The sequence below is a fragment of the Antedon mediterranea genome, chromosome 7, assembly GCF_964355755.1.
Source record: "Antedon mediterranea chromosome 7, ecAntMedi1.1, whole genome shotgun sequence".
NCBI lineage: Eukaryota > Metazoa > Echinodermata > Crinoidea > Comatulida > Antedonidae > Antedon > Antedon mediterranea.
Genome location: NC_092676.1, coordinates 18,440,752 through 18,467,868, shown reverse-complemented (window position 1 = coordinate 18,467,868; position 27,117 = coordinate 18,440,752). Strand labels below are relative to the sequence as shown.

The 27,117-nt window shown below is 32.9% G+C and overlaps 1 protein-coding gene across 1 annotated transcript; it reads left to right on the top strand.

Moving 5' to 3' along the window:
- Nucleotides 1-166: 166 nt before the first annotated feature.
- On the top strand, nucleotides 167-25,972 carry LOC140055631 (GTPase KRas-like). The gene is made up of 8 exons (XM_072100973.1): nucleotides 167-368; nucleotides 2,994-3,042; nucleotides 9,602-9,630; nucleotides 11,304-11,388; nucleotides 19,211-19,353; nucleotides 21,036-21,154; nucleotides 21,307-21,348; nucleotides 22,277-25,972. Exons 1-8 carry the CDS (start codon nucleotides 338-340, stop codon nucleotides 22,340-22,342), a joined length of 564 nt encoding a protein of 187 aa, XP_071957074.1. The 5' UTR covers nucleotides 167-337; the 3' UTR covers nucleotides 22,343-25,972.
- Nucleotides 25,973-27,117: the final 1,145 nt, after the last annotated feature.

Below are 27,117 nucleotides of genomic sequence, written 5' to 3'. Positions count from 1 at the left end.
AAAAAAAATTATGTTTTTATTTAATAATTTTCTTTTTCAATCCAAGTTTTGATGAAAATGAATAAAAATGTGAATTGTATATTGAGAGAGGGCGCTATGACGCTTACCGAATTTTACTATTTTTAGATCGCGAGCATTCACCTTTTATAAAGGGCGTCGTTTCATGGTTGTGTCATGGTGCAGGCGTACTAGAGTTCGTAGTGTCTGTGTATCTTCTCTGTTTTAGTTTGGTTTGTAACAGCCTTTAACCTTTTATCTGAGGACGGGACGCATAAAACATATTTATATTTGGTTATTTATGCAATAGTGAATATATTTGGCCCTAAAGGACCATACAATGACGGAATATAAGCTGGTCGTAGTAGGAGGTAAGCTAAGTAGAAAAATACAAGCTCAAAAATTCTGCTCCGATTTCGGAGCAGCAGAGCAGCCAGCGGGCGTCCACTCTACCTGGTAACTCGTGTTTACAAATCTTTTGTGCTATGTGGGCCCGTTTGTGACTCACCGAAATCTAAGTAATTTAAGCTAAGTTGAGCCAACTCCCTAGGCTTATGTCGGCCAAGATTAGATGAATTTCTCAATGGCCGTTTTGACAAACTATTGATGTGATGGCAGATGATCATTGCCTAATTAAAGAGCGACAAATAATTATACTGTATGAACAAAAGGGTCCCTGGAATCCCTTGACTTGTTTATTATTATGTTATTGTTTATTGGTCATTTGTATTTTTGACGGCTGGGTATGCCTTTGTTTGTCTAGCCTAGGCCTAATAACTAATTGTAAAAAAAGGTTGGATAGCCTAGTTTATTTATTTTATTTGTGTACTGAAAGTGAACGTTTATTAAAGGTTTGTGTAGTCCTAGCCCAGGCTTCCTTGAAGTTGCTTTACCAAATATTTTTCTTTGCACAGATTCCATTTTTAACTTATTTGAAAGGTCTTTTGAGCAGTTATTTCTATGTAAAATGTGCTAGTCTGACCATTTACAAAGTCCGGTGCAACTATATGTTTGCACCAAACGTGACAATCAAGATTGCTGCCATAAGACTTCACGAACACTCAAACAGTGTCTTCAGAAAAATATCGTGGAAAATGGGTTCAGTGGTAAAGCATAGGATCGTTCACACCAAATTCGTATGATTTTAATGCGTACCTAATTTGATTGCTGAAATCGTATGATTTTTTTCTTTTGACCAATAAACATTGAGCATGAATGACCTCACTTGACAATGGATTATACAAATTCGTGCTTCGATGTGAAAGCGAACTCGGGGTGCTGGACCAAATCAGCTTAAGCGCCCAAAATTCTGACTAAAGCACCTACAAAAATTACTTCTGTGTACGTAGCTCAGTATAACTGTTCTTGAATTTTGACTCTAAATAGTAATACTGTAGCTATATCAGCTCAAATAACACCACCTATAAATATTGTTTACACAGTATGTTTACTTTTGCACATCATGGTAAATAATTACACTCGTGAATTGAATAACATCGGAACTTAAATCTAAAGTACTAGGGTTGGATAACTTGTCATTCAGTCATTTCTTTTATTCTTTTGGAATGTACAGTACATTCTAACAAATATTGTCCATACATTTAATGCACTTTAAAGTACGGTACTGTATGGTGTTTCGAAAATAATGTTAAGTTAGAGTATACAGATCATGGGTGGAGAGGGTAGAGAAGCCCTGGAATAGTGCATGCTTCCCCTTTTGACAGTCAATCAATTTTTTTTAAACAATTTTACCTTAAAATATACATTAATTTTATGAAACCACACCAGTTATACCCATACGCAATTTAATCGATATGTAATTGAATATCGTTGTTGTAATACTTGCAATTTTTAACTGTTGTATGCTACAATTACTGTACTTAAAAACAGTAAATATTAAATCAGATAGCAACTAAAATACAGTTTGTAACCTATGATATATACATACAGTTTTAAGTACAACAGTTCACGTAATAATTGACCATATCTGAAAGGTGAACCATACATTTATGACCTTTCCTTCACTTCAAATCACACCAAATAGTATAATTGCAACCAATCGCAATGCCGTACACGTCTGAACAGGATACAGCTAGCGTCGTAGAAAAACATTACTGATATGGACTATAAACCGTAGGTCCAGTGTACACTGTTATAACCTGTGTGTACTTTAAAGAACCCAGTTCATTATTCGAAAAAGAGTAGGGGGTTACCCCGGTGAACTGGTTCACACAATAGCCCATGTATCAGGGGGATTACCACCTATCTAATAGGACAGTGATTAATTAATTAATAAAGACATAAAATAAAAATAAAAAAAATAAAATAAAAAAAATATCATTAAATGAGGAATTTGATACATGACTTTAAACTGTACTTTACCTGTACAACATATTAAAAATGTACTTTAAATTTAAAATCTTCCTCCCTTGCTTATAAACGTACATAGCTACAGTACAGGTACTGTTGAGTATAGTTAAGAATCCAAACATCTACATCACCAGATCCTATTTTATTGTGTGTGATGGTGTGACATTGCTCTTTGTCTTTTCATTAAAAGCAAATTGAATTTCTAAAAATACTACTCTACAGTAGTACATAATAAATAAATAATCTTTTTAAATATATTCTGTGCAGGTGATCTTTAGAGCAAAAATGTGCAAAACTATATGTACTGACTGTACAATAAAAGAGAACTGAGGAAAACAAGGGTGCATTATGATAGCTTGTTTTCTAGTATTGTACATCCATTTTCTTAATAACTAAGAATTTACAGAAATACTGTATTAAAAATATTCTAACCAATGCTTTGATTATGTCATTTATTTTCTGTTGCTTTTTTTGTTTGCCTAAAAATTACATAGTGTTTGGTATACACAGTACTTTGTTATAGTACCTACTACTGTATGTAACCTTACAGTACTCCACACTACTGTACACTGCTCAAAAAGTTTAAAATTGTACAATATTTAATATTATTATTTTTTTTCTTGTAGCTGGAGGTGTTGGTAAAAGCGCCCTAACAATCCAGCTAATCCAAAACCAGTAAGTATAACTACTGTATTCATCTTCCTTCCTACTGTGCAGAATCTCATTTAAGTACCGTATAGTCATTTGAACTATGTTTGTACTTGAAACTGTTAAGTCTAAACAAACAATACAGATTGTATTATTTTACACTCAAGTGAGTTACGACCTTTTACTTTGAAAGACTATAATACAGTATTTCCAAGAGCCAATACTTATTTATCATATTGGCATTCACACTGTAGTTGCACAGCGTACAGTACAAAATACCAAACTAAAGCTCTGTCTACACTATCAAACTTTATGTGACATGCCCACATATATGCTCACAATGACATCATATCACTACCAATACCATACAGTATTTGGGCACATTACACTTTGATAGTGTAGACAGAGCTATACAGTCAACAGTACATCCCCATGTTCAAGTACCACCAACCTCAGCCATCATTGATACCCAAAATAAACTACACACAGTACAGTAAAGTATATATCTCTTTGTTGCGAACCTGTTATTAATTTGCGAAAGCCTTACTTGATGATGACCCAAGTTTGCAGAACAAACAGTACAGTAGTGATTTATAATTTATCAATATCACTATCATCAGTGTACATTACATGGAATACATTTACGTAATGAAATTTCCAAAAATCTACAGTTTGTACAGGGATGCATACAGAGGAATAGTACTGTAAATATACAGTAGCTTTCCATTGTACATCATTAATGATGTATTCTTAAGTACAGTGTATTAGGTTTAAACTTCACTTTAGGTCGATGAACCCACCAGTGTGTCATCTTTACAAATACATTAGAGTATTCAGGAGTCTACAGTTTGACGCTTACGGTAGCCTAATTACTGTCAAGCAGAGATGGAAATTAAGATATAAAATGACACCAGAATATGAATTAAAATGTGCAATATTTATTAGGCTTCTGGGGACTAACAAGGACTGCTTATTTATTTGTAATTTAATAGGATAACAATGTTCTTTTGTATTTCAAGATGGGTGTGTTTGGAACTGATCAATATTTGTATTATACAACAAGCAGATCAATTTTCAGTAAACATAGTATGAGTTGCATGTAGTAAGAGTATGTCATACAGAAGGAGAGAATATTCTAGACTTTAACAGTGTTATGGATTCTTGGATAAGGAGATTTAAATGTACACGACTAGTTTTTGTGCACTTAAATAACATAATGCATCTTTCGGAAAAGTAGGGGTTACCGCAGTATACTGTTCCATCTCGGCCCCTGTAGTTCATGGTACTTGGCACTGCATCCAAGATGGCCTAATCCAAATTTTCTTATTTTCAGGACAAATTATGTAAACAAATAAATTACTGTACAGTAAACAAACATCAAGTACAGTAAACATAGTTTAAAGTTACCACTACTACATACAGTATCACTATCACAGAGAGTTTATTTCTCCACGCCACAGTACCAACTGTACAGTACTAATTTGCAATATTCCTACAGTGAATAAACTGTTTAGATGATACTATATTCTGTACCTGTTTGTTTGCATTTTTGTTGTCATACGCATCCAACAGTGAGTAACTCGTCAATTACAGGATGGATAAAACTATTTAATAATTTATCGTGCTTATAAACTAAGTCTAATTTGAGGCTTTGGGAGTGGAGTTGGCGAGTTAAAACCCTTGTACAGGTCAGGATTGAACCCTGGACCTAGGGATTGGAAGGCAAGCATGTTAACCACCAAGCTACAGCTCCTCTACAAAGTTACACTCTGTTTACAAAACACATTTTGCTAAATTCCTTTGTTACCTTTTGTTATGAGAGAGTCTGGAAAATGAGGTCATCATAGATTAGACAAGCTTATAAGCAGAAGCTTTTCTGTGCAGTTGCTTTTAATGGTTTTATAACTGGACTGTGAACTGTGACGGAAAATTAGTTGATAAACCACTTTATTTAACATTGCTTGCTTTATGATATTGGAGATAATAAGCTTTGTAATAACATAATATGAAATGATCACTTTTTAATGCACAATGTTTGTTAACATTTGATTTTACAGTCTTTGTTTAAACAGCATAGTGTTAAGAAGGTTTAAGGTTCATACAATAGATCAATTAACTAATTAACAGACTTACAGTTAAAGTACTGTATTTCTCAAAATAAAGCATCAATAATTTGTCAATTCTAAGAAAACAGCTTCCTGTATAGTACACCATGACCTGACACAAGGTACTGACATGAAGAAAACTCGTTAAATAAGGACTTGGTCATCGTAAAGTAACTCATGACGTTCCCAGTTCTTAAAATCCAGTGGCCACCAATCGCACTTCCCTTAAAATACGAAGTACTGTATTTTACTTTGAGTCAATATTTAAATTTCCTTTGTGGTGGTATTCAATTGGAAAGAATTTGTAAGTTTTGGGATATTTTCCTGTAGCCCAATCCAAAATCGAAAAACAAAACAGGAAAAATATTTAGAATACTAAATAATGATAAATTTGGAATTTTTAAGCGCATAATGCATCAAGCCTCTATGCGCTTCACATAAAAATAAAAGCAATCCATGAAATAAATAAAATAAAAAAATACACTAAATAAAAATATAATGTGACAAAAAAATGTTAGTTGTAATATTTTTCTTCTTCTTTTCAAAATTAGAAAATTGTCTTCCAGATTTTGACAACAAAATTACAAAATTGTACCGAATCGTCATTATTAACCCATATAATAGGCACATCACATTTTTTTGTCACATAAAGGTTGATGCTAATTCAAAAGCATAGTCTTGGTGGTCATTGCAAAATAATACACATCTCAGATAATGTATGTACAGTTTCAAAATTACTTCTGGTATTCTCCAGCTGTATTGATTACAAGACATTTAATTAATATCGATTGTCCAGGCCGCCAGAATTGACTTTAAATCTGGAAAATTAAATTCATTCTACTTGAATCATTCCATCTGCATTTCCTGTTTTCTCACACATTATTATTTTTAGGAGCTTTAATCAAAACACTATACAAAATTTACAGTACAGTAGGAGAGTAAAGTATGCTGTATTTACTCTAAAGCGTGGTTCCCACTAGCGACGCAACACAAGGACGTAACGCAACGCAAGTGAATTGACCAATCACAAGCGATGGCTTATTCGCTTGTGATTGCTAACTATCTATAACTTCGCTTGTCATTGGTTAAAACGCTTGCGTTGCGTTTACGTCCTTGCGTTACGTTCTAGTGGGAACCAAGCTTAAAGTGTACTAACACAAAATATTATACCTGTACAGTGATAAATAATAAGGAAAACAGAAAAATCCAGATCACGTCTAACCCATGGAACTTGGTAATATAGCTAGCTACACATTAATGAATAGTATGTCAGTTAAAGACCCACACCAACTCTGTCGGCTACCAATACTTTGCCCGTCTTAAGCCGTTTTTCCACTAAAAATATTTATTTGCGCAAATCAAAAATGACAACGGTGTGTCCTTATTCCCATCTTCCAAACACCTTTCAAAACTCAAGGAACTAGAATTCGTCACTTCAACAATATAACTGTACTACTGACTGTACAGTATTAAGCTCTGTCTACACTATCAAACTTTATGTGACAAAAAAAATCTGATGTTCCCATATATGGACACGATGATGTCATATCACTACCATATTTGGCCATATCACACTTTTTTTTGTAAAACTAGTTTTTGATGGTGTAGACAGCTTTAGAATCTGGAAGAAAATATAATAGATTGACCTACTGTACTGGGCTGTAGCATGTGACAATTTTGTATTCAAAATTTAAAAATAAAATAAAAATTATTAATATTTTATGTTCACTCTGCAGATATCTATCTTTTCTTCTGTTGTGTAAAAAATCAAATTACACTACGGTGTATTTACTATTCAGTAATGCGGTATCTAATTTTAATTTCTGTTTTAACCGTCGGGCATAATTGTAAATATGACCTTGTAACTGAGCTAGGGCTGATACAACAATGACTTCAGGAAACTACCAGAGTGGATTTGGTCTCACCCAGCGTTGTGGTGCTTTAATTACTAAACCAGCCAAGTACAACCAAGTGTACATTGTTGGCAGTGAACTTTGACCTATAACCTTTCCTCTAGAATTGGTCTATTGTGCCATAGTTTTTTTAGTAATATACTGTTTGCACTAAATACCGTAGTTCTGTTTTAAATCAATTTTTGTTAAACCTTCATGATTTAGTATTACGAAAGTGAATTTTATGTGATGAAGCAGAAAATCGTTATAAATTTATAAAAAATTATTAAACCTAAAATAAAAGAGTTACTAAAACAAATAAAATTTAAAGCATTTTCACAAATATATAATACTGTTCAAGAACTTGCAAAAAAGTCATATTTTTGAAAAGGTCATATTTCACCACTTTTAACCTAACCACTTGCATTACAGTATATTACTAATTACCGTACTAGTTATTATGTGATTCAAATTTCTATTTACTGTGTCAAGACATGAAAACGTTTTATTTAAATTAGAACAATTGTGTTTTAGATTATGACATGTGGAATTGTATACACAGTAACTATTAATATTTGTATATATTTGTATTAATTATTAAAACAAATCAAAGGTACTGTTGTGTTATAATATTAAATTCTTTAACAAAATAAATGATAAAAAACTCCCCATTTTACTCAAATGTATTAGTATTTAGTACCGTAAGTCTACAGTGTTACTATACAGTAGTTTAAACGCACAGAACAGTACACATATATTAAACCTATGGGTCTAATTCCAACCACAGGATAGGTTGTTTTATGGCATTTATCTCAGATTCTGTCTTATTATCACTGAATATTATACAGTATTATTTAGCTATTTAAAAGAGCATTTTTACTGTCCTGGAAAAGCATCACTTAGGCCCCTGGATAAGCTGCCTTGCTGCAATCCTTGCAATTCAACCAGCAATCTATGGATGTCCTACTGTATGGTTTCATTATCAGTTGATGAATTTGGTTTATAGAACGGATTTAATTAGTCTTTAAATAATCATGAATTATTATAGTCTATTAATTAGTAAAACTTATGTGTACAGTGTCCGACAAAATTATTGATTTTAAAGCTTGGTTCCCACTAGGATGCAACACAACCTGGATGTACGGTAAGCACATTTGTACGGTACGTACATGCAACGCAAGTAAAGTTTACGCAAATTACAACACCCAAATGTGTCACTTGTGATTGGTCAACTCGCTAAACGTTGCATACGTTGCATTGCATCCAAGTGGGAACCAATTTTTATGTTTATTCTTAAGTGTAATACTAACTATTGTATGCAACATATCTTCAAAATAGGGTATACTGTACAATCATAGTATACCTATTACTATACATATAATTGGGTGATCCATTTCTGTAGAAATTACTTCATAGGTGGTCCTGTTTAAAATATTTCAAAATTGCTATTTGTGAATTGTGTTGATTGATGTAATTAAACTTCTTGATTACAGTATGGTTTAGAATGTAATACTGGTTTTTCACTTAAATTTTAACTGCTTTTGCTAAACAATCTTTTTCTGTATACTGGCCATTTGACTGGCACCGTTGGCGTTGGCAAAAATGTTTTCTCTTTCGGCCAAAAAAAAAAAAAAATCTTTTCATTGAACCAAAACAAAATAGCAATAGATAGGTACTTAAAAAACAAATGATATTCTGCATTTATTTTATTCTCGAGTTATAATTTATTATACAGTATTCATTTTTTGACTGGTTGTAGTACAACATTAGTGTAGTACAGGTCTTATAAATTTATAAGGTCGGTTTTTATCTTCTTTGTTCACTTGTTTAGTTATTTATTTAAAGTTTTATTTACATAATTTACTGTAGTATGTGCTGTGGTAATTTACTTTTTACTGAGTGATAGTATTATGTATTGTAGATTGCTGTATTTTAATTAAATCTGTAAATATTTAATAATAATTAAATAGTTATTATAATAATTAATACAAAACTAACATGGATACAAAATGCAAATATTGAATCGTATGAATAGAATAGAATGTTATTTCTGATGACCATTTACACAAAACATGAATCGTACCGGAGGTTGAGCCGAAACCGGTACAGGAGAGATTCTATGTGGGATAAGCACACGACTTGCCAGAAATGCTGTTAAATTGGTTTTTACTAGCCCAGCTGCACTCATGGCAGGTTTGCTCCTTTTGTGGAATTATAATTCTACTAAATACAAGACTGACTATGGAATTCAATTCAATTCAATTTCTTTATTGCTGCAAATGCCATCAAGGGCTAATATCCGCTTAAACATACAACATCATACAAACATAATTATACATATTTACACTTAAAATTTAAACACATAAAAATTATAGTCATTACTACTGTAGTAGTTATTTTTAATTATTGTAATTATTGTTATTATGAGTATTGTTATACTTTATAGTTATTATAATAATTAATAAAAGTGTAATAATATACTGTAGGTTACATCTTAAGGACACGTAAGATGAAAAGATTGAGATTTGCAAACAAATAGTAACATTCATACAATCTTCTTATTGTATTTTATCTTTCTTTTTCTTGCAGTTTTGTTGATGAATATGATCCAACCATTGGTAAGAATTGTGCCTTTTTAAATAAATGTTAGTTATTGGTAATAGCCTGATGAATAAAACCAGGATTAGAACAAAATAACCTATTTTAAACATGCCTCTAGGTTTGACCAAATATTAATGTGTAAAACATGTCAAAAGCTCCATTTTACACATTCTCAATATTTGAACAATCAGACTATAATACGCATTACTATTTAAGATAGGGGGTTATGAGTTCACCGGTCACTGAGACTGAGTATCGTGGTCTGAATGAGTGTAGTTGGTCATTGGATTGAGGTGTACAGTAGTAGTGATCATTGGACTGGAGTGTACAGTGTGTGGTCATTGTACTGGGGTAGAGTGGTCATTGAACTAGAGCGTAGTTTGTCATTGGACTGGGATATAGTGGGCATTGAACTGAAGTGTATAGTGGTCATTTGACTGGGGTATATGATAAGTAAGACTTTGCCTTTGGTATTATTTTTTTGTATGGTACGGATATCGATTTTGATCCCAGAAGTAGTAAATGAGATACAAACTTAGGCCCTGTTCAGACCCATGGCGTTAGACCGTTTTAGCGTACAACGTTACTATCAAGGTCACGTTACAAACCGCAGAGAAAAAAACGAGGTGTTCAGACCCATAGCGTACGATTATCGTTACAACGGAAGTACGTCATCCAGGTTGTTTCTAGTTGCATATTCATGTGCTTTTACCCACGTGTTTTCATCATTATTTCCACTGTATATAGGCCTAGATCTCAGCCCTACAATTATGACAAAATTTGCCGTAAATAAAACATACCTCAGCATTTATTTAAGAAAAATATAGTAAAGCCAAATTTCTGTTTCTATTGTTTTTATTTTGTAGTTAAAAACATTCTCCCCAGGCTCTTGCGTTACGAAAATAAAGCAGGCCTCGTATCGTAATGATGAAGAAAAATATGATTGTGATTAGTCTATCCAGTCCAGTCAAAGATATATATATTCTTTGGTCCAGTCGGTTGAAAATAACCCTTAACTTGCTAATAAAAGGGACACAGCTCCCCTTGTTTGTTTACTGATTTTTTTAGGAGTTAGGGGGTTTTCAGCATTAAACTTGTCCAGTCTAGTCTGCCTTGTATGAATGAGTGACTTGATGTCCCACGCTAGTTTTTAGCTTAAATGAAATGCGTAAATGGCTCTAGGCCTAGCTAGGCCTAAAAGCGGATGGGATCGTAGTCCCTATGTTTAAATACAAGGTGCATGTATTTATGTCATTTGTTAGAAAATATAATGGTAATCAAATGATAATAGTTTGTAGCCTTTGTAACAGTTGTATTTGTAGTGTAGTTAGGCCTTATTTATTCTGGCCTTTTTGTTATTGAAATCCATCTCACACATTGACGATACAAGATGTCAGCCTAGGTCAAACCTTGTTTCGCGTCATAACAGGAAACGTTCTGATTGGATACAACGTTGACTTACAGTAGCGTCGTACGCTAAAACGGTTCTATCAACCGTTTTCCACTACAACGCTACAACCGTTGTACGACGCGTTGTACGCTAATCCCCAACTATTCAGACACACATTCTTTTAGCGTCGTACGCTAAAACGGTCTAACGCCATGGGTCTGAACAGGGTGTTAGAAAACGAAAATAGGTTATTTTCATACCAGCAAATTAAATGTTTGACAATATATTATTTGTTTACAGAGGATTCATATAGAAAACAAGTTGTGATAGACGGCGAGACCTGTTTACTTGATATATTGGACACTGCTGGTCAAGAAGAATACAGGTAAATGGCAAGGATGCACTAACATAAGTAATTGATTTACAGAGAGTCTAGGAATATAGGCATGCATGGACAGAATCTTGATCACTAGTCAAGCCTACTGTACATACCACCAACCATCTTTACTATGTTGTCGTCTAAACTAGTAAACACCTACTCATCCTCAACTCAAAGATGTACTGGAAGTGCACACAACTGGCTTTTGTTTACCGAACCATTAAGCTTGGTTTCCACTAGAACGTAACGCAAGGACGTAAACGCAACACAAGCGTTTTAACCAATGACAAGCGAAGTTATAGACAGTTAGCAATTCACTTGCGTTGCGTTACGTCCTTGTGTTGCGTTGCTAGTGGGAACCAAGCTTTAGATTCATAATCCCAGAAGACTTTTTGCACAATTATATCCATGGAATGAGTTAACAATGTAACAGGAATGGTAATACTGTACGTCACCTTCCCAGTTATTCAACCATTAGACGTAAATTTCAAATGGTTTATGTATCTTTACACTAAATTTTAGTTGCATATTCTACTATTTCGTGCCATTTATTCCCATCATGGGCAGCTTGTATCTACTGTAAAGTGGTACATTTTAAAACCATCTTGTATAATTAGTATAGTACTGTACATTTTAGAAATCCTGCATCATTTTTGTCCATATTTTCTTCGGTCTTCCAACGTGTCTCTTTACTCTTTTGTTATCTTCCTTTAGAGCTAGTTTTCGAGTGTATTTATCTGGAATTCTTATTTGATAGCTGTACAAATTAATATTTGTTAGCTGTACAAATTAATATTTGTTTAGTTTTGTGCAAAACATCTGGTAACATCTTTTAAATTCAATATAAATATTACTGTAATCTACATCCTTCCTCTCAGATCTTCCGGTAGATGTGTTGTTTGTAAACATCGTTAATCACCCGCTCAGTTGTCCCAAAAACTGTGCACTTTTGGGTTGGACAAAAACATCCAGTTTTGGTTTGAGAATTTGGGCGTGTGGAGCTTGATGAGGTTGTTTGAGGAAGTGCATAGTTGACTGTACTTCGCAAAAGTATGGCAATTTTTGTTTGAATGGGATGATAACAGGTGTTATCTCAAGGACGGGATAATAACAAACAACAGGTGTATTCTAAAACTACTGGAGGAAGATAATTTTTTTTTTGCAGTTATTTACATTATCTAATGTTAAGTTATACAGATATTGCAAATGGCAAGCATATGAATTTTTAAACAATATAATTCTCAGATCAAACTTGAAAAAATTCTGATCCATCAATTTATTAGATTCAGACCCTTGTGAAAGAAAGGGATGCTGTCAATAAAGAATTTTTTAAATTTAGACACAGGTATATGTAGGACATCATTCCTACAAATTAAAGTAATATTTTCTTAAACAAATAGGATGAAAGATGTCTTAAAGACTGGTTTTAAAACATGACCTAAACAAGTTTTAAAATGAGTTTTTTTCAAGAGGGACTAGTATTGGGCAATGCCTAGCCTCTGTTCCAGAATTAGCAGATTTATCTTAGAAACAAGTTGAGACTGAGAGTATCATTGTCCGAAAGAATACAGATACTGTACACATAAATAAATGTGTTTTTACAGTAGATGTTGGTATAATGATGGAGATTTATATAGTGCCATATCTGCAACGAAAGTGATCATGGCGCTGTGAACTTTATGTTACACCTTTCAACAGCATTCTTCTTCCCTCATGTCTGTGCTGCCAAATACAGCACTACTGTACTTCTTCTGTCCGCAACAGAAGCTGTGTGAGCTGCTACAGTAACACACCAGGGCAATCCCCTACTCGTCTCGCAAGATATAGTACTGTACTGTAGGTCCACCCAAACGTTTTGTGTAACTGTTTATAGTCCTTATCCTAGAAGACTAACTTGTTCTACACCAGAACCATGAAGCGAGTGAGACTCGAACCCTTGCTATAAAGGCTAAAGACAGTTTATGCTGTCTTAACCGCTCGGCCATATATTTTTATTGTTTGGCCAGGACACAGCCAAAATTTAATTAAATTTTAAATGAGAACTGTCCTGATGGCATCTATTCATTATTATTAATAAGAAGAATTGCCCAAGTTTAATTATTGTTGCTGTATTGATTACACTCAAGAGGCAATGACTTTCCTTCTTAATAATTACAATCGGAAAAAAAAAATATTGTATTTATGAAATTCATCTTTTCCTAAGTCCCTAAACCCCTTACAGTAGAATTATTTCATACTATACAATTATAGTAACAAATTTAATCATAACTAAAATTAGTAGAAGATTTTTTTGTGTGTTTCTTTTTTATTACTGTAGTTTAGTTTAATTTGGAAATAAGTTAGATTTGTATTGTATTATTGTAGAGTATTCCTACTACTATATATGCTGTGGACACATACTGTAATGTGTTGCTAATGCAAGCCCTTGGTTGACTACTTGTTGAATACATTTTTTCGTGCCACTGGTCTAGCCAGCTATGTCCCATGAGGACATATTCATTAATAAGCTGTTTCATAGCGGTAGCTTTAGTATCTACTGTAAGGCTGACAGTTTTGAGAATTTGAATTTGCAAACTCGACTATAATTTGTAGGTCCCAGCTGCTGTACCCAAAAAACGTCTGGGAAAAGAGAGTCTATGAGGGCTCACTGTTGAACGATTTTGGATTCTTGCCTTTTGATTGGTTGATGCGAATCAACAGATTGTGGAAGAATTTACCACCTTGAAGTCACGTTGTCTCTAGAGGGTATTCAGTTGCATGCCTACAGTGCAGGTTAAAGTCACACACAAACAGGCTACAGCACATTAAAGTTCAAAATTGACTTACAGTAGTTTGAATTAGTAGATTAATATTTGTTGGAAAATAATACATTGTTGGAAAGGTACACATGTCTTCTTTCAAATGCTCTGTATACAATTAACTAGTGAAAAAATGGGCATGTGATTCATAATTAAATAACTACCGTATCTGTGATTTGTATGTATCTTTGCGATTAAAGGACATCTTTTTAATAATTATTCATAAATTAATCAAAAGAACAATGATTAATTTTAAAATGTCAAGCGGCGTTTTTTGTAAGAAATATTTCTTGTTTAAATATAGTTCTGACTACTCCACCTGGCACAGCTACTGTACTGTATGTGTAAATGTGTAATAATACTGTTTGTATACTGATGCAAACCAAGCATACAGTATCTATATATAAATTTACGTAAGGGCAAAAATCGGTAAATCGTGCGTTATTTCTAGAATGTTTACTCGATGGTATATAAAGTTGGTTCGTACTTTCGGTACTAATTTTAACCACCTGATGTAACCCTGTCTACTAATTAAATTGAGTTCGATAATTAGTTATTGACGATTGGAACGAATTTAGGTTCAACGATTTGCCCCAAATAGGGGTGTTTTTCGATCGTGGTATACACTGTCTAATGGATGTCAATTTGAAAAATACCCGCACACAATAATACGAGGACACTTCGCATTTTCCTATCTCCTCCTACGATAATTGTTTTTATTAGCTGAAAACCGGTTGAACAGTTCGAGTACAGCATCATAATGTTGAAAACAGGCCGATTTTCTTTAAAAAATGCTATTTTGATACATGTAATATACGTTTTTACACATGTATTGATTTGTGATGAATGGAACATTCCAAATTATTTGGTTTAACCATAGAGGTATAGATTTAGATTTATGGGCCCCCTTGGAGAATAAACATAAATAGTATTGCAATGCACTTTTGATCGCAATTTGAATCGCAAATATCTTACTGTGAGTGTTGGTACTGTTAGATATAATATAAACAAATATACAAATAAACTTTATTACTGTGAGTGTGGGTAGGCCCTACTGTTAGATTATAAACATATAATATACAAATAAATAAACGTTATTACTGACAGTTGCTTCTCAACGTTTGTATTAATTAATAATTTAAAAATATATAAACGTACGTACGTAGTGGTGTATCGTTACATGTACTTTACTATTTCAATCGACTATGACAGTGAGAGTTTTAACAAAGTATTAAATCGTAAACGTTTTACTGTATTTAGTGGTATATTATTTATAGGCCTATAAAACATTAAAAACAATATTTTGTTACTGAGTGGATAAGAATATATTTTAAAATGTTTCCTCTTTGTACCTATCTTCTTCCCCCATCCCTCAACCCTTAATGTTACATACAAAACACAAATTGGGTTTGTTTAAATGAGTCCAAATAAAAAAATTTGACTCATTTTGTTTCTTTCTCTCGGAAGTAATTCCCAGGGTGCTAATTTTAGCTGACTACATAAATCATCGTGTATATTTATTCGTTTCTGTAAACGACAATGTATTATAGTCCTGCAGTACGTACATTTGAAATCTCCATTTTTTTCTCGCTGGAAAATACTGTGTATTCGAGAACCATCTGTGGGCACGACCTAGATGGTACGCGAGCGAAGCGAGCGTGCCATCTAGTAGTGTATAATTTATATAATGTGCAAAATCAATAATCTTTATTCATAGAAATAAAGATCTTAATTTGGAACTACTGTACTGTCAACACAGTGCTACTATGCCTCATACATTTATAGGCATACTGACACATGTACAGTACATGTGTCAGTATGCCTATGCCTATGTCAGTATGAGGCATAGTAGTAGCACTGTGTTGACAGTACAGTAGTTCCAAATTAAGATCTTTATTTCCATTTGCCACTCAAATTATTCTAAATTTTACGAAAAAAGATTATTGATTTTGCACATTATATCATAAACTATACTCTATGCCTGGTTTGCATGCTGTACACTTGCAGTATTATTAAATCTGCCCTTTCCATTTTACTATCTTTAAACCTGTATATCTATAAAATAATGCTTAAGAGGTGGGAGTGAACATACACATACAGTATAGTATTATACAGATATTGACTGCTTAGAGGTTAAATATAAGATTTGACATCCCCGAGGGAATGATATTAAGTTCGAGGGAATATATATTTCCCGAAGCGCCAGCTGAGGGAAATATATATTCCCCGAGAACTTAATATCATTCCCGAGGGGATGTCAAATCTTATATTTAACCGATATAAAAGGCAATATCTGTTATATTATATAGCCAAGAACAAGTCTGCTGGGTTGGGTGAAGCTAGGCTAGGCCTCCTATAGTAGTTGTATTGTATTTAAAACAAGCCTGCCTAGACACCTTACCTTGCGAAGAATAATATACAGATAATTACTAATTAATGATTCCTTGGCAATAAAATATTCACTTAGGCCTAGGTCGTTTAAATTAACAGAAGAATTTCCATCAATAAGCCTATTAATAATAATATTATAATCAGGTAGGCCGAATAAACAATTCGTCTTCTCTCGATCTTCGAGGAGCCGAATCACCGGATGTTCAGCGCGTACTAGTTACTAGGTTACTACCGTGAGTATTGACCAATCACAAACGGTGTTTCATCACATTTAGGGTGGACTTATAACAAATGAGGGCGCTATGTATGCATAGCTTAAATAGTTTAGAAGATTAATTTCTTCAAGCAAATTCCGTGGCCAAGCGGATGAGACGTTGTCTTGCGATGGAGTGACAATTCCACCCGAGTTCAAGATCGAGTAGATGACTTTTGTTTATTTATCGGCAAACTCGAGTGTTGCACACGAAAATTACACAGTCAATATCATCGTACTCGAGAATCTATATGTTTAATGACAGGGGACACGATAATTACGCGAAAATTACACAGTCAATATCATCGTTCTCGAGGATATATACGATTTACGATCCTCGCAGCGGTAGTCATGTGATGCAGTTTCAACCAATCACGTTCGCGTATTTACATAGGCTATGTAATATAATATACTACTGTATAGTCAGTTTAGTATTATTTCTGCATCAATCATTGACAAAGATTATATCTAGAATATTATTAGTATACGGTCCAGTTGATCATCTGTGTTTGTATTTTGCTCCTGAGAAATGGTATTTAGGAGAGACATTAACAGTTTTATTACCCGTCCAAGTTTAAAGTCTATATAATAAATTAATGAGTTTGTCATAAAATGGCAACATTAGCAAATTATGTAATTATTGATATAGATTCATGGAAAGTACTTAAATCAGAATTTTTACTTGATAAATAACACTACAGTTTGCGAAAGAAGTTCTCAGAAATCATCCCAAATACTGCACTGTAGAAAATGAAATTTCATAGCCTAAATTAAAAAATTACAAACATGACTAGCTAGAAATTATAAACAAATATAATGCTTTATAGCAAATTACTAGTTTGCTGGTGTGAATTTCAGGCCCTGGGAAAATGTAAATCATATTTTAAAATAAACTTGTATCATCACCACTGCAGGCTACTAATAATGCTGATGACTACTGTGTATTAAAAACATTCATCATGTCTAAATATACAGATGCTGTACAATGATGTCATTTCTATAAATAGATTTGTCCTTGCTAGATGCTGAATTACTCATTGTTCACAATATAGTTTTATAATAGTGAGATTTCTTTGTGTGCATTTGAAATGTCTGTCCATTGTAACTTATTTCCAAGTTATTTCTTCTAATAAAGAAAATATGCTTTTTAATCAAATGTAAAAAATAAATGAAACCCAAAACCTTTATTACGGTATTTACTCTAAAAATTTACCAAAAGTTTTAAAATAATATCTACTGACTGTAGATACGTCAACATGATATAAATTCATTTTAGTACAGATACAGTACTGTAGTCTTGGTAAACAAATTTCGGTAATTCAAAAAATTTCAATTAGGTTTACTCATCGCATCAAACAGTTGTTCTGAGCATGTGCAGATGTTTCTGAGCATGCGCAGAATGATGTTCTGACTTGACAGTGTAGTCAATAAATTAATACGTCAAGAAAATGAAAAGGCGACAATGCTATTGTTTATAGCACATTTAAATATATTTTGTATGTTGTTGATTCTGTTAATTATTACTCTGTAAAGTGCTTTGATCATCTTTGGAAAGACGTTTTTAAAAATAACAAATAATAATAATACTGTCACTTTGGAAAACCTGGAAGGAAAGCATTACATGTGTGGGTTGTTGATTTGTCAATAATTATAGTATTTTACCAGGATTTTAAGCCAAATTAAAATTTAGTTTTCAGTAGTTTGTCAATATTTCCATAGTACTGGTATTTATCTCACGTTGGATTGAACATGTTCTACTTTTTCTGAAACTGAAAGAAACTAAATGCAACTGAAAATGTTTAATTTGGTTACACGAACCATATGATAACCACACACGTTATTGACATAAGCGCTTGCAAAAAGCAGTAGTTCTTTTCAGTTTTATTCATTCAAAAGTCGATATAACTTTTTTTTAAATCTTCTGAACAACATCATCATAATTATACAAGATTTTCTTTTAACATTTTAACAATTATGTACCAAGAAACATATCGTTCATCATCTATTAGGCGTCGTTTTGTTGTTCATTGAGGCCCTTATTTATTAAACAAGTTCTTGGATAATCTTAAAATAAACATTCTGTACTGTATCTTTTTACCTTAATATCATGTTTTGTTAACTTTGTTTTATGGTGGCTATAACTTCAAGTTATCTTCTTCCATACAACTTTTGTTGTTCATTTATACTTGATGTAATTAATTTTTTGTTGTATTGAAAATAAATTCCTTTTAGTTTTCAGTTTCACATTGACAACCTTTCCTTTTTGTGTCTTCTAAATTGCCATTTTTTCAGTTTTACTATTCAGATAAGAAAACTGAAAATGAGAGTCTTGTCTTTAATTATTAGTATTGTCAGTACGGTAATTAAAATATTAATTTATTTATAGTGCAATGAGGGACCAATACATGAGGACGGGTGAAGGATTTCTATGTGTTTACGCTGTCAATAACGAAAAATCATTTGAAGATATTCACTCGTATCGAGATCAGATACAACGGGTAAAAGATTCTGAGGAAGTTCCCATGGTTTGTAAGTATTTTTTAATTTTCAAATAGTTAGTTTAATAATAATATACATAAAACAAGTAAGGGACCATGTCAAAGGAATTTATTGCAGTAACACCATTTTGTTTAATACTACACTACTGTACTATTTATATTCATGCAATTAGTCCCTGCATATATCCATAGAGAGATATTTCAGTGTTCACAACTACTGCATATCCATAAACAGGTATTTCAGTGGTAACAACTACTATACATCCATGCAATAGTCCCTGCATATTCCATAAACAGGTATTTAAGTGGTAACAACTACTATACATCCATGCAATAGTCCCTGCATATTCCATAAACAGGTATTTCAGTGGTAACAACTACTATACATCCATGCAATAGTCCCTGCATATTCCATAAACAGGTATTTCAGTGGTAACAACTACTATACATCCATGCAATAGTCCCTGCATATTCCATAAACAGGTATTTCAGTGGTAACAACTACTATACATCCATGCAATAGTCCCTGCATATTCCATAAACAGGTATTTCAGTGGTAACAACTACTATACATCCATGCAATAGTCCCTGCATATTCCATAAACAGGTATTTCAGTGGTAACAACTACTGTACTGTATCCACCATGCATCCATATCCGTATTTGTGGTCACTATTAGTTATTACCTTACTATATCCATGCAATAGTCTCTGCATATAAACAGGTATTACAGTGGTCACTATTACCATACTATATCTATGCAATACTGTAGTCCCTGAATATGAGGTATTTTAGTAACACATATTGACCTGTAAGTGCCAGCTAGATTCATCATAATTATCATTCAACTTGTTATGCTTTATTACTCACTACACAAAGTCTCATTATTCACTGACATTGATTGGGCAATTAAGATAATATAGAACGTGTAATACCGATCTTGCCGTAGATCAAACGATAGATTTAATTCACATTTTCATTAACCAAGTTTGTCACTTTTTTCATACGGTTGTTAGGAATAAGGTTGTCTAAATATCTTTGCAGTAGATATCTTTATCTCCAGGTTCAAATGTATGACTCTAATGGGAATTCCTCCATACATTATAATTGGTTGACTTATAATTCTGAGAGACTCCTAGACTTACTGTACTTGGAAGGCCATTCCCCACACAGAAAAAACCTGCAAAACGAACTTGGGTTGCACCTACAGTACAACATTTTCTTGAAAATAAGTTTAATATTAATTATTAAATTAATGAAGTAGATATCTTTATCTCCAGGTTCAATGTATGATTACTCTAATGGGAATCCCTCCATACATTATAATTGGTTGACTTATAATTCTGAGAGACTCCTAGACTTACTGTATTTAAGGCCATTCCCCACACAGAAAGAAACCTGCAAGAAACAAACTTCGATTGCACCTACAACATTTTCTTGAAAATAAGTTTAATATTAATTATTAAATTAATCATTATTAGTTTACAGAAATTAAGCTGTGATACATAGCAGTATAAACACCAAATTAACAATATTGATGATCATTGATGAATATTGAACTCAGTGTATTGGCCTCTACATCATTATGGTGATAAGGGATATTATTAAGATATTACATTAGATTATTTCTTAACTAATTCTGCTGGATGTCGCATGTTAATTTAGTTTTCTTTAAAAAAGGGTACACGTGCTAAATGTAATATATTTCTTACAGTGGTTGGTAATAAGATCGATCTTCCAAACCGAAATGTAGACCAGAAGAATGCTGGACTATTAGCGAAGACATTCGCAATACCATACATAGAAACATCAGCTAAGACAAGACAAGGCGTTGTAAGTGTTATCATGAATTAATCTCTATCTCTTCACATTATGCACTGTTATTACATAGCCAACTTTAGGTATTACTTCTGGAACATTAGAATCATTTCTTTAAAGACAAATACAAATCTTGTTACTTAATACTCAACATTTTTTTTTTATAGGATGAAGCCTTTTATACGCTAGTTCGTGAAATTAGAAAAGATGTAAGTATAAATATGCAAATAAGTTTTTTGTAGTGAAAAATATACCCTAATCTTTGTGTTGAAATGACAGAGCTCTGGTTTAATCCCACCTCCCAAGAACATGAAACTGGTGGGTTGGGGGAGGGGAGAGTGACTATGGTTGTGTGACCATAGCTGAGGAAACAAGAGAAAAATGATTGGTAAGCATTAAAACTCATCTGAACTGGCTAGAGAGAAGCCTACATCCAGAAAAAAAAGTCAATACTGTGACTATAGCTGTTTGTGAAATCAGACATAAAGTAGGGGTGGGATTAGACCCGAAGTGTGATTATACCTGAGGGTATACGGTAATTGAGTTTTTGCATTTATGATGCACAACATTGTTTTACATGGGGATATATAGGTAAATCATGTTGGTACATCTTTGCTTTTGCGTTGAACCGAATGAAGGGCGTCAGGATTCTTGTATGTCACTAATTATGTGTGTATAAAATGCATAAATGTGTGACCATTATCCATATAGTATCTATTGAACCCATATTCAAAGAAAATGTCATACTTTGCAACAAAAATTTATACTGATTTCTATGTCAACTCTTTCAAAGTTTTTATTTCAAACATTGATTTTATAAGATTTACTGCATCGTCCATTACTAAAAGTACTAAGTGAAATTTGTTAAATTCCGCTACGTCTGAAAACATGTTGCAGAAAGTGTTCTTTGATTTAGGTTCACTAATGTTGAAAACTCCCAAGAGTAAAATTTATGAAATAGCTTACAAAGTTATATATATTCCAATACATTGCACAAAGTGTTGAAGAAAAAATGGAAAGTAAAAATAAAGTATTAAGAGCTTGTACCGTTATATGTTCCAATACACAAAATGATAAAGAAAAAATTGAAAGTATTATTATTACTTCATGCGTTTTTTGTTAAATTTTTTTTTTCAGAAAGAGAAAAGAAACGTAATAAAGAACAAGAAAACTAAAGGGCGGCCGAGGTGTTGTTTGTTTTAAGCATTGGCGGATGAAGGAGACATTGGGGGAAATAATTATACGGGGCATTCGGATATCAAATTTATACTGTAAATAATTTTCTGAAACCTGTACAGAGTGTTGATGTCATGCTGTCATGTAATACATGTATATACTGTAAACTTCTCGGAAAGGAGAATGACATGAATGAAGCGATCGTCGATTGTAAAAGGATTACAACATTTTGTTTAAAAAACATACAATTATTCAACAAGTTTGACTTCAACAGTATAATCCTGCCTGCAAGGTTTTATTTAAGCTAAATTATAAGAATATTGTATTAAGATACTGTAATTCCCAATTGAAGCAAATTGATGTACACCAGAGGGTAGATTGGATTGGGGTACAGTACACATCCCTTTATATACACGTTTGTTCCATTTCAAAAACTTCATAGTTGTTTGTATAATGCTTGTATACTAAGCATCGTAATTGAAGAGAGTCTTTAATTAGCTGTGTTTCAGCAGCCAAAAATTAACCGATAAACTGCCTGTGGAAACGGGGTTTAACTTATTAGGCTCAAAAAAATTATTTGGTAATTATCGGATAAATGTGATAATTTTTAACCTTTAACCAGAAGGACAAATTGACTGATAATGCGCACTTTATTTTTTAATTAATTACCTGATTAAAGCATTTTTGGCTGCGGAAACACAGTCTTTGACAAGATAAAACAAATACGTCCCACAATCATATATTTGACACCGAAATAATACAGTAGACCTTACATTTTACGTACCATGATTTTAAGTTCCCTGGATTTTACGTACACATAAAATGACCTATGGCGTCGTCGTTACTTTGTAATTTCATACTTTATTTTACTATTTTATTTCCATTCATTAACAGTTTGTATGTTTTTAGGCCTAGGTGTAAGGTCACATTACTGCAGCCTTACCTATAGGATCTACATGTTTGGAGGTCAATTTAATTTTTTTTATCTTGTCCTCTACTTTACGTAAAATGTAGGTCTTATTGTAGTGATTGATACAAAACTTCCTGTCCAGTAAAATCAATAAAAGGGTCTAAAAGAGATCATTGGCTGGCATTAATATTACTGATCTAGCCTCTACTGCTCCAGCCTCTACTGCTCCAGCCTCTACTGCTCCAGCCTCTACTTCTCCAGCCTCTACTTCTCCAGCCTCTACTGCTCAATTATGAACCCCTAGGTTGTATCAGCTATCTAATGATAATCTGCACCCTAGTAATGACACAAAAATGTGTACGCTGCATATATGAACTACCTAAGCTTTGAGTCTAAACATACCCATTTGTAACATGTGGTACTATTTAAGAATAATTTTTAACAACTTATTTTGGTGACAATGTTTTTGCTATTATCCCATACCCCATTATTTTCCTTTCAATTTCACTTGTAAAATCTCAGTAAAACATGCAAAATTTCTGAAAAACATAAATATATAATCAATACTATTAATGATGAACTATAACATTTTCAGCAAAAGATACAGTATTACAAATTGTTTTTCTTAATAATAATCTAGTTTTATGTTTTTTCAAACATTGAGTTTTATTATTGCAGCCCACGAGTCTCAAGTATTATATATATATATATATATTCTACTTATTAATGGGTTTTTTTTGGTACAAAAAGATTATAAAGGTCGTGAGTTTGTGGGGCATTTTATTGAATGCTATGAATAGAATCATGCAAATATGTTTATTTAATTGGAAAGTTATCGATGAGTAAACTAATTAACAGGATCTTTAATTAATTATTGGCTGCCAGATGACTTTACTGGTGAATGTTTGATTGTGATCAGTCAGAATATGCTACAGTAGAATCCCTCTATTGAGAGAAGGCGATATAAGGGACACTTTCCCAACAAACAAATGGAAATTTATGTGTAAGGACTATGGCCAACACTTTGTTGCGTCCCGATGGTGTTCGATTAAAGGCCAATTTATATAGACGAGCGGTAAGCGTAAGACCTCTTGTCCTACAAAGATTCTGTATCTATCCTGAGCGGAAACTGCCTGTCCACACCGCGTTGTGTGTCAATGGTAATAAAGAATAACAGATTCTATATTTTTATTATTCTTACCGCTCGTCTGTGTAAATTGGCCTTAATACGGTTCTAATGTGCAGTGTTTAACACAAGTTATAAGAAGAAACATAAATAAAATAAATAAAAAGATTAGTCATACAAGTCAAGTTAAGAATATGTCACTCTCGCAACCAGATGTCAACTTGACTCGGCTAGAACTTGAGATCATGCCAGTTGAACAAATTGGGCCTTCTACTTTTAAACAACCATATTCAACTACAGCTTAGTTAAATAAGAATATGTTTAGAGTTCTGTGCAATGGGAGTTTGAGAGCTGAGGATTCGAGTTGAAGTACGGTCACAAGGCAAGGCATCCAAAGGAGAGAATATGATTTGACCAAAGTAACCCTATGGTATTGATTAAATTGAATGCGAATAGGGCTTTAAATAATAATAATGTTTTTCCCCATTAAACTGTCAAATACCTGCAGTGGCATAACGCAGTGGGTAAAGGCCCTTGGTTTAGCACTCTTTAGGGAGTGGGTAAATGCATTGGACTGCTCATGCTTCCCCAGTGAGCACTCATAGCCGTTACGCCACTGTGTACTTGTCTTTATACTTCCTTTATTAAGAACTTGACATTTTACATCTGTTGGCTGCATATTGCTCTACCCTATGTGATACTATGCTATCAAGTTTTCTACACTTTGTTATGTCTGGGTGTACAATTAACAACAACAATGTTTAGGGATGTGAAATCATTGACCCTGTATAATTTTCTGCACAAATCACCTTCAGAAACATCGGTCTTGTACTGTAACTTTAACCAGAAACAATTCTCCCAATGCCAAACTCTCTCAAAACTGGAAATTTTCCCAAAGCCGAACTTTTCTTGAGGTCTAAAAGGTCCATAACATTTTTATTAACCACTAGCAACACATTCAGAATACTTTCTAGAAAACCAGAAATATTAGCCCTGGTAAAAAATGTATGGTAGTTGGATAGTTACTGTACTACCTAATCCAAATTTTAAGAAAAACTATTCAAAGTTAATGTCATGAATGCATTTAGCCTTTATAATTTTACCACAATATAATTTTGATCAACTTCACACAGAATCAATTAAATTCTAAAGTCTAATATTTTTAATAATACATTTATTATTATAGATATTGTTTATTTTTATACCAACATCATCAAGAAGTAACTATCTGGATTCGCGTCCCACAGTATAGTATACAACAGATGTAAAAAGTCAATCCAGTAGCATAATATGTTATTAGTGACCTGTAAAAACAATAGTACCTTCTTCCTATCCTCTAATATTTTTTTGTGTGAATATATTACATAATCGATGTTTGTACTATTTCTACTTTAACCTTATAAGTAGCAAGGAGATAAGTTAAAATATATAAATTAATGAACTATTTCTCTATCAGCAAGTATTTTAATATTATTTTGGTAAGAATATAGGCCAAGCTAGAAGAAGTATGCCTGTGAATCTATGTATCATTATTGTTAATTTTGATTATAATTAGACGAAATACCACCATATATTTTGATATTATTGTCAAATATGTAATAATAAATATGATGGGAAATAATATCATAAAAGTAATTTTTTTTGAAACAAAAATGATTTTGATTTTTATCCTATGATTTATGTCTTTAAAATAAATATAACGGCTAAAAAGCAAAATGATTGTAAACATTGTATGTATTTTAAAGTTACTACACTGGTTTCAGTAAATAGTGAAAGTGGCCATTTAATACCCATATTATGTATTTCTAAATTGTTTGTTTATTTGGATAGAAATATACTTTCAGAGCCGACCAATTCGGGCATCCAAAATCAATTTGGCCTAGACAGAATATGTTAAAACATAAAGTGTAGGCCTACATCGTTTTTAGTGACAATATATTTAATTTACTGGAAATCAGATGATGCATGAATATCTCAAAAGACAAAAAAGGTCCAAATGTGCATTCCCTGTAAAGAACATATGCATTCTCCTAAATCTTAGTGTCGCCAACGTTTTTAATAAGTAAATTTAACTTTTATTGATAAATATATTTTAAAATACATTAGAACCATATTACGAGGACACATTCAGGCCTCAACAATCATTACAAATTTTTCCTATAGTGCTCTAAAATAACCATTACGCCCTATGGTTGAAATACGGCACTTGCAACGTCAAATGACCTCTCGTTTTGTTAATAATACCACAGTTATACAGCACCTTTATTATTAGAAATCATGCTCAAGGCATTTTACAAGCATTATTACCCCGGTAATTTTTTGGATAAAACACATGGAAACATACTTCCATAATGCAGATAGTAATCAGCGCAAAGTTGTGTCTTGATGTAACTGGGCACCCATTTAATACACCTGGGTGGGGGGAGAGGCAAATGTAAGTGCCTTGCCTAAGGAAACAAGCAATGCGGCGAGATTTAGATTCGAACCACGACCTCACGATCGGTAATCAAGCGTCCAACATATTTTGATATACCTGTAGTATACTACTGCTTTGTAGAAAGCTCCCCTTGTCAGTCTCCTTCTCACACCCACAATCCATTATACCATTTTGTATCCATTATACCATTTTGTATCCATAATTAATATTGGTTTATGCAGGTGTTGTCTATTTTTTAATATCGCTCTATAACATAATTGTAACGTTACAGTAATATTGGTATTAAAAAGGACAATGGGATTGGTTGTTTATACTAATATCGTATAGCA

Excerpts from the sequence above, each read along its gene's own strand:
- LOC140055631 (XM_072100973.1), top strand. The coding sequence starts at position 338 with ATGACGGAATATAAGCTGGTCGTAGTAGGAG. Across the intron at positions 369-2,993 it reads TAAGCTGGTCGTAGTAGGAG|CTGGAGGTGTTGGTAAAAGC; the intron begins GTAAGCTAAGTA and ends TTTTTCTTGTAG. Across the intron at positions 9,631-11,303 it reads TGAATATGATCCAACCATTG|AGGATTCATATAGAAAACAA; the intron begins GTAAGAATTGTG and ends ATTTGTTTACAG.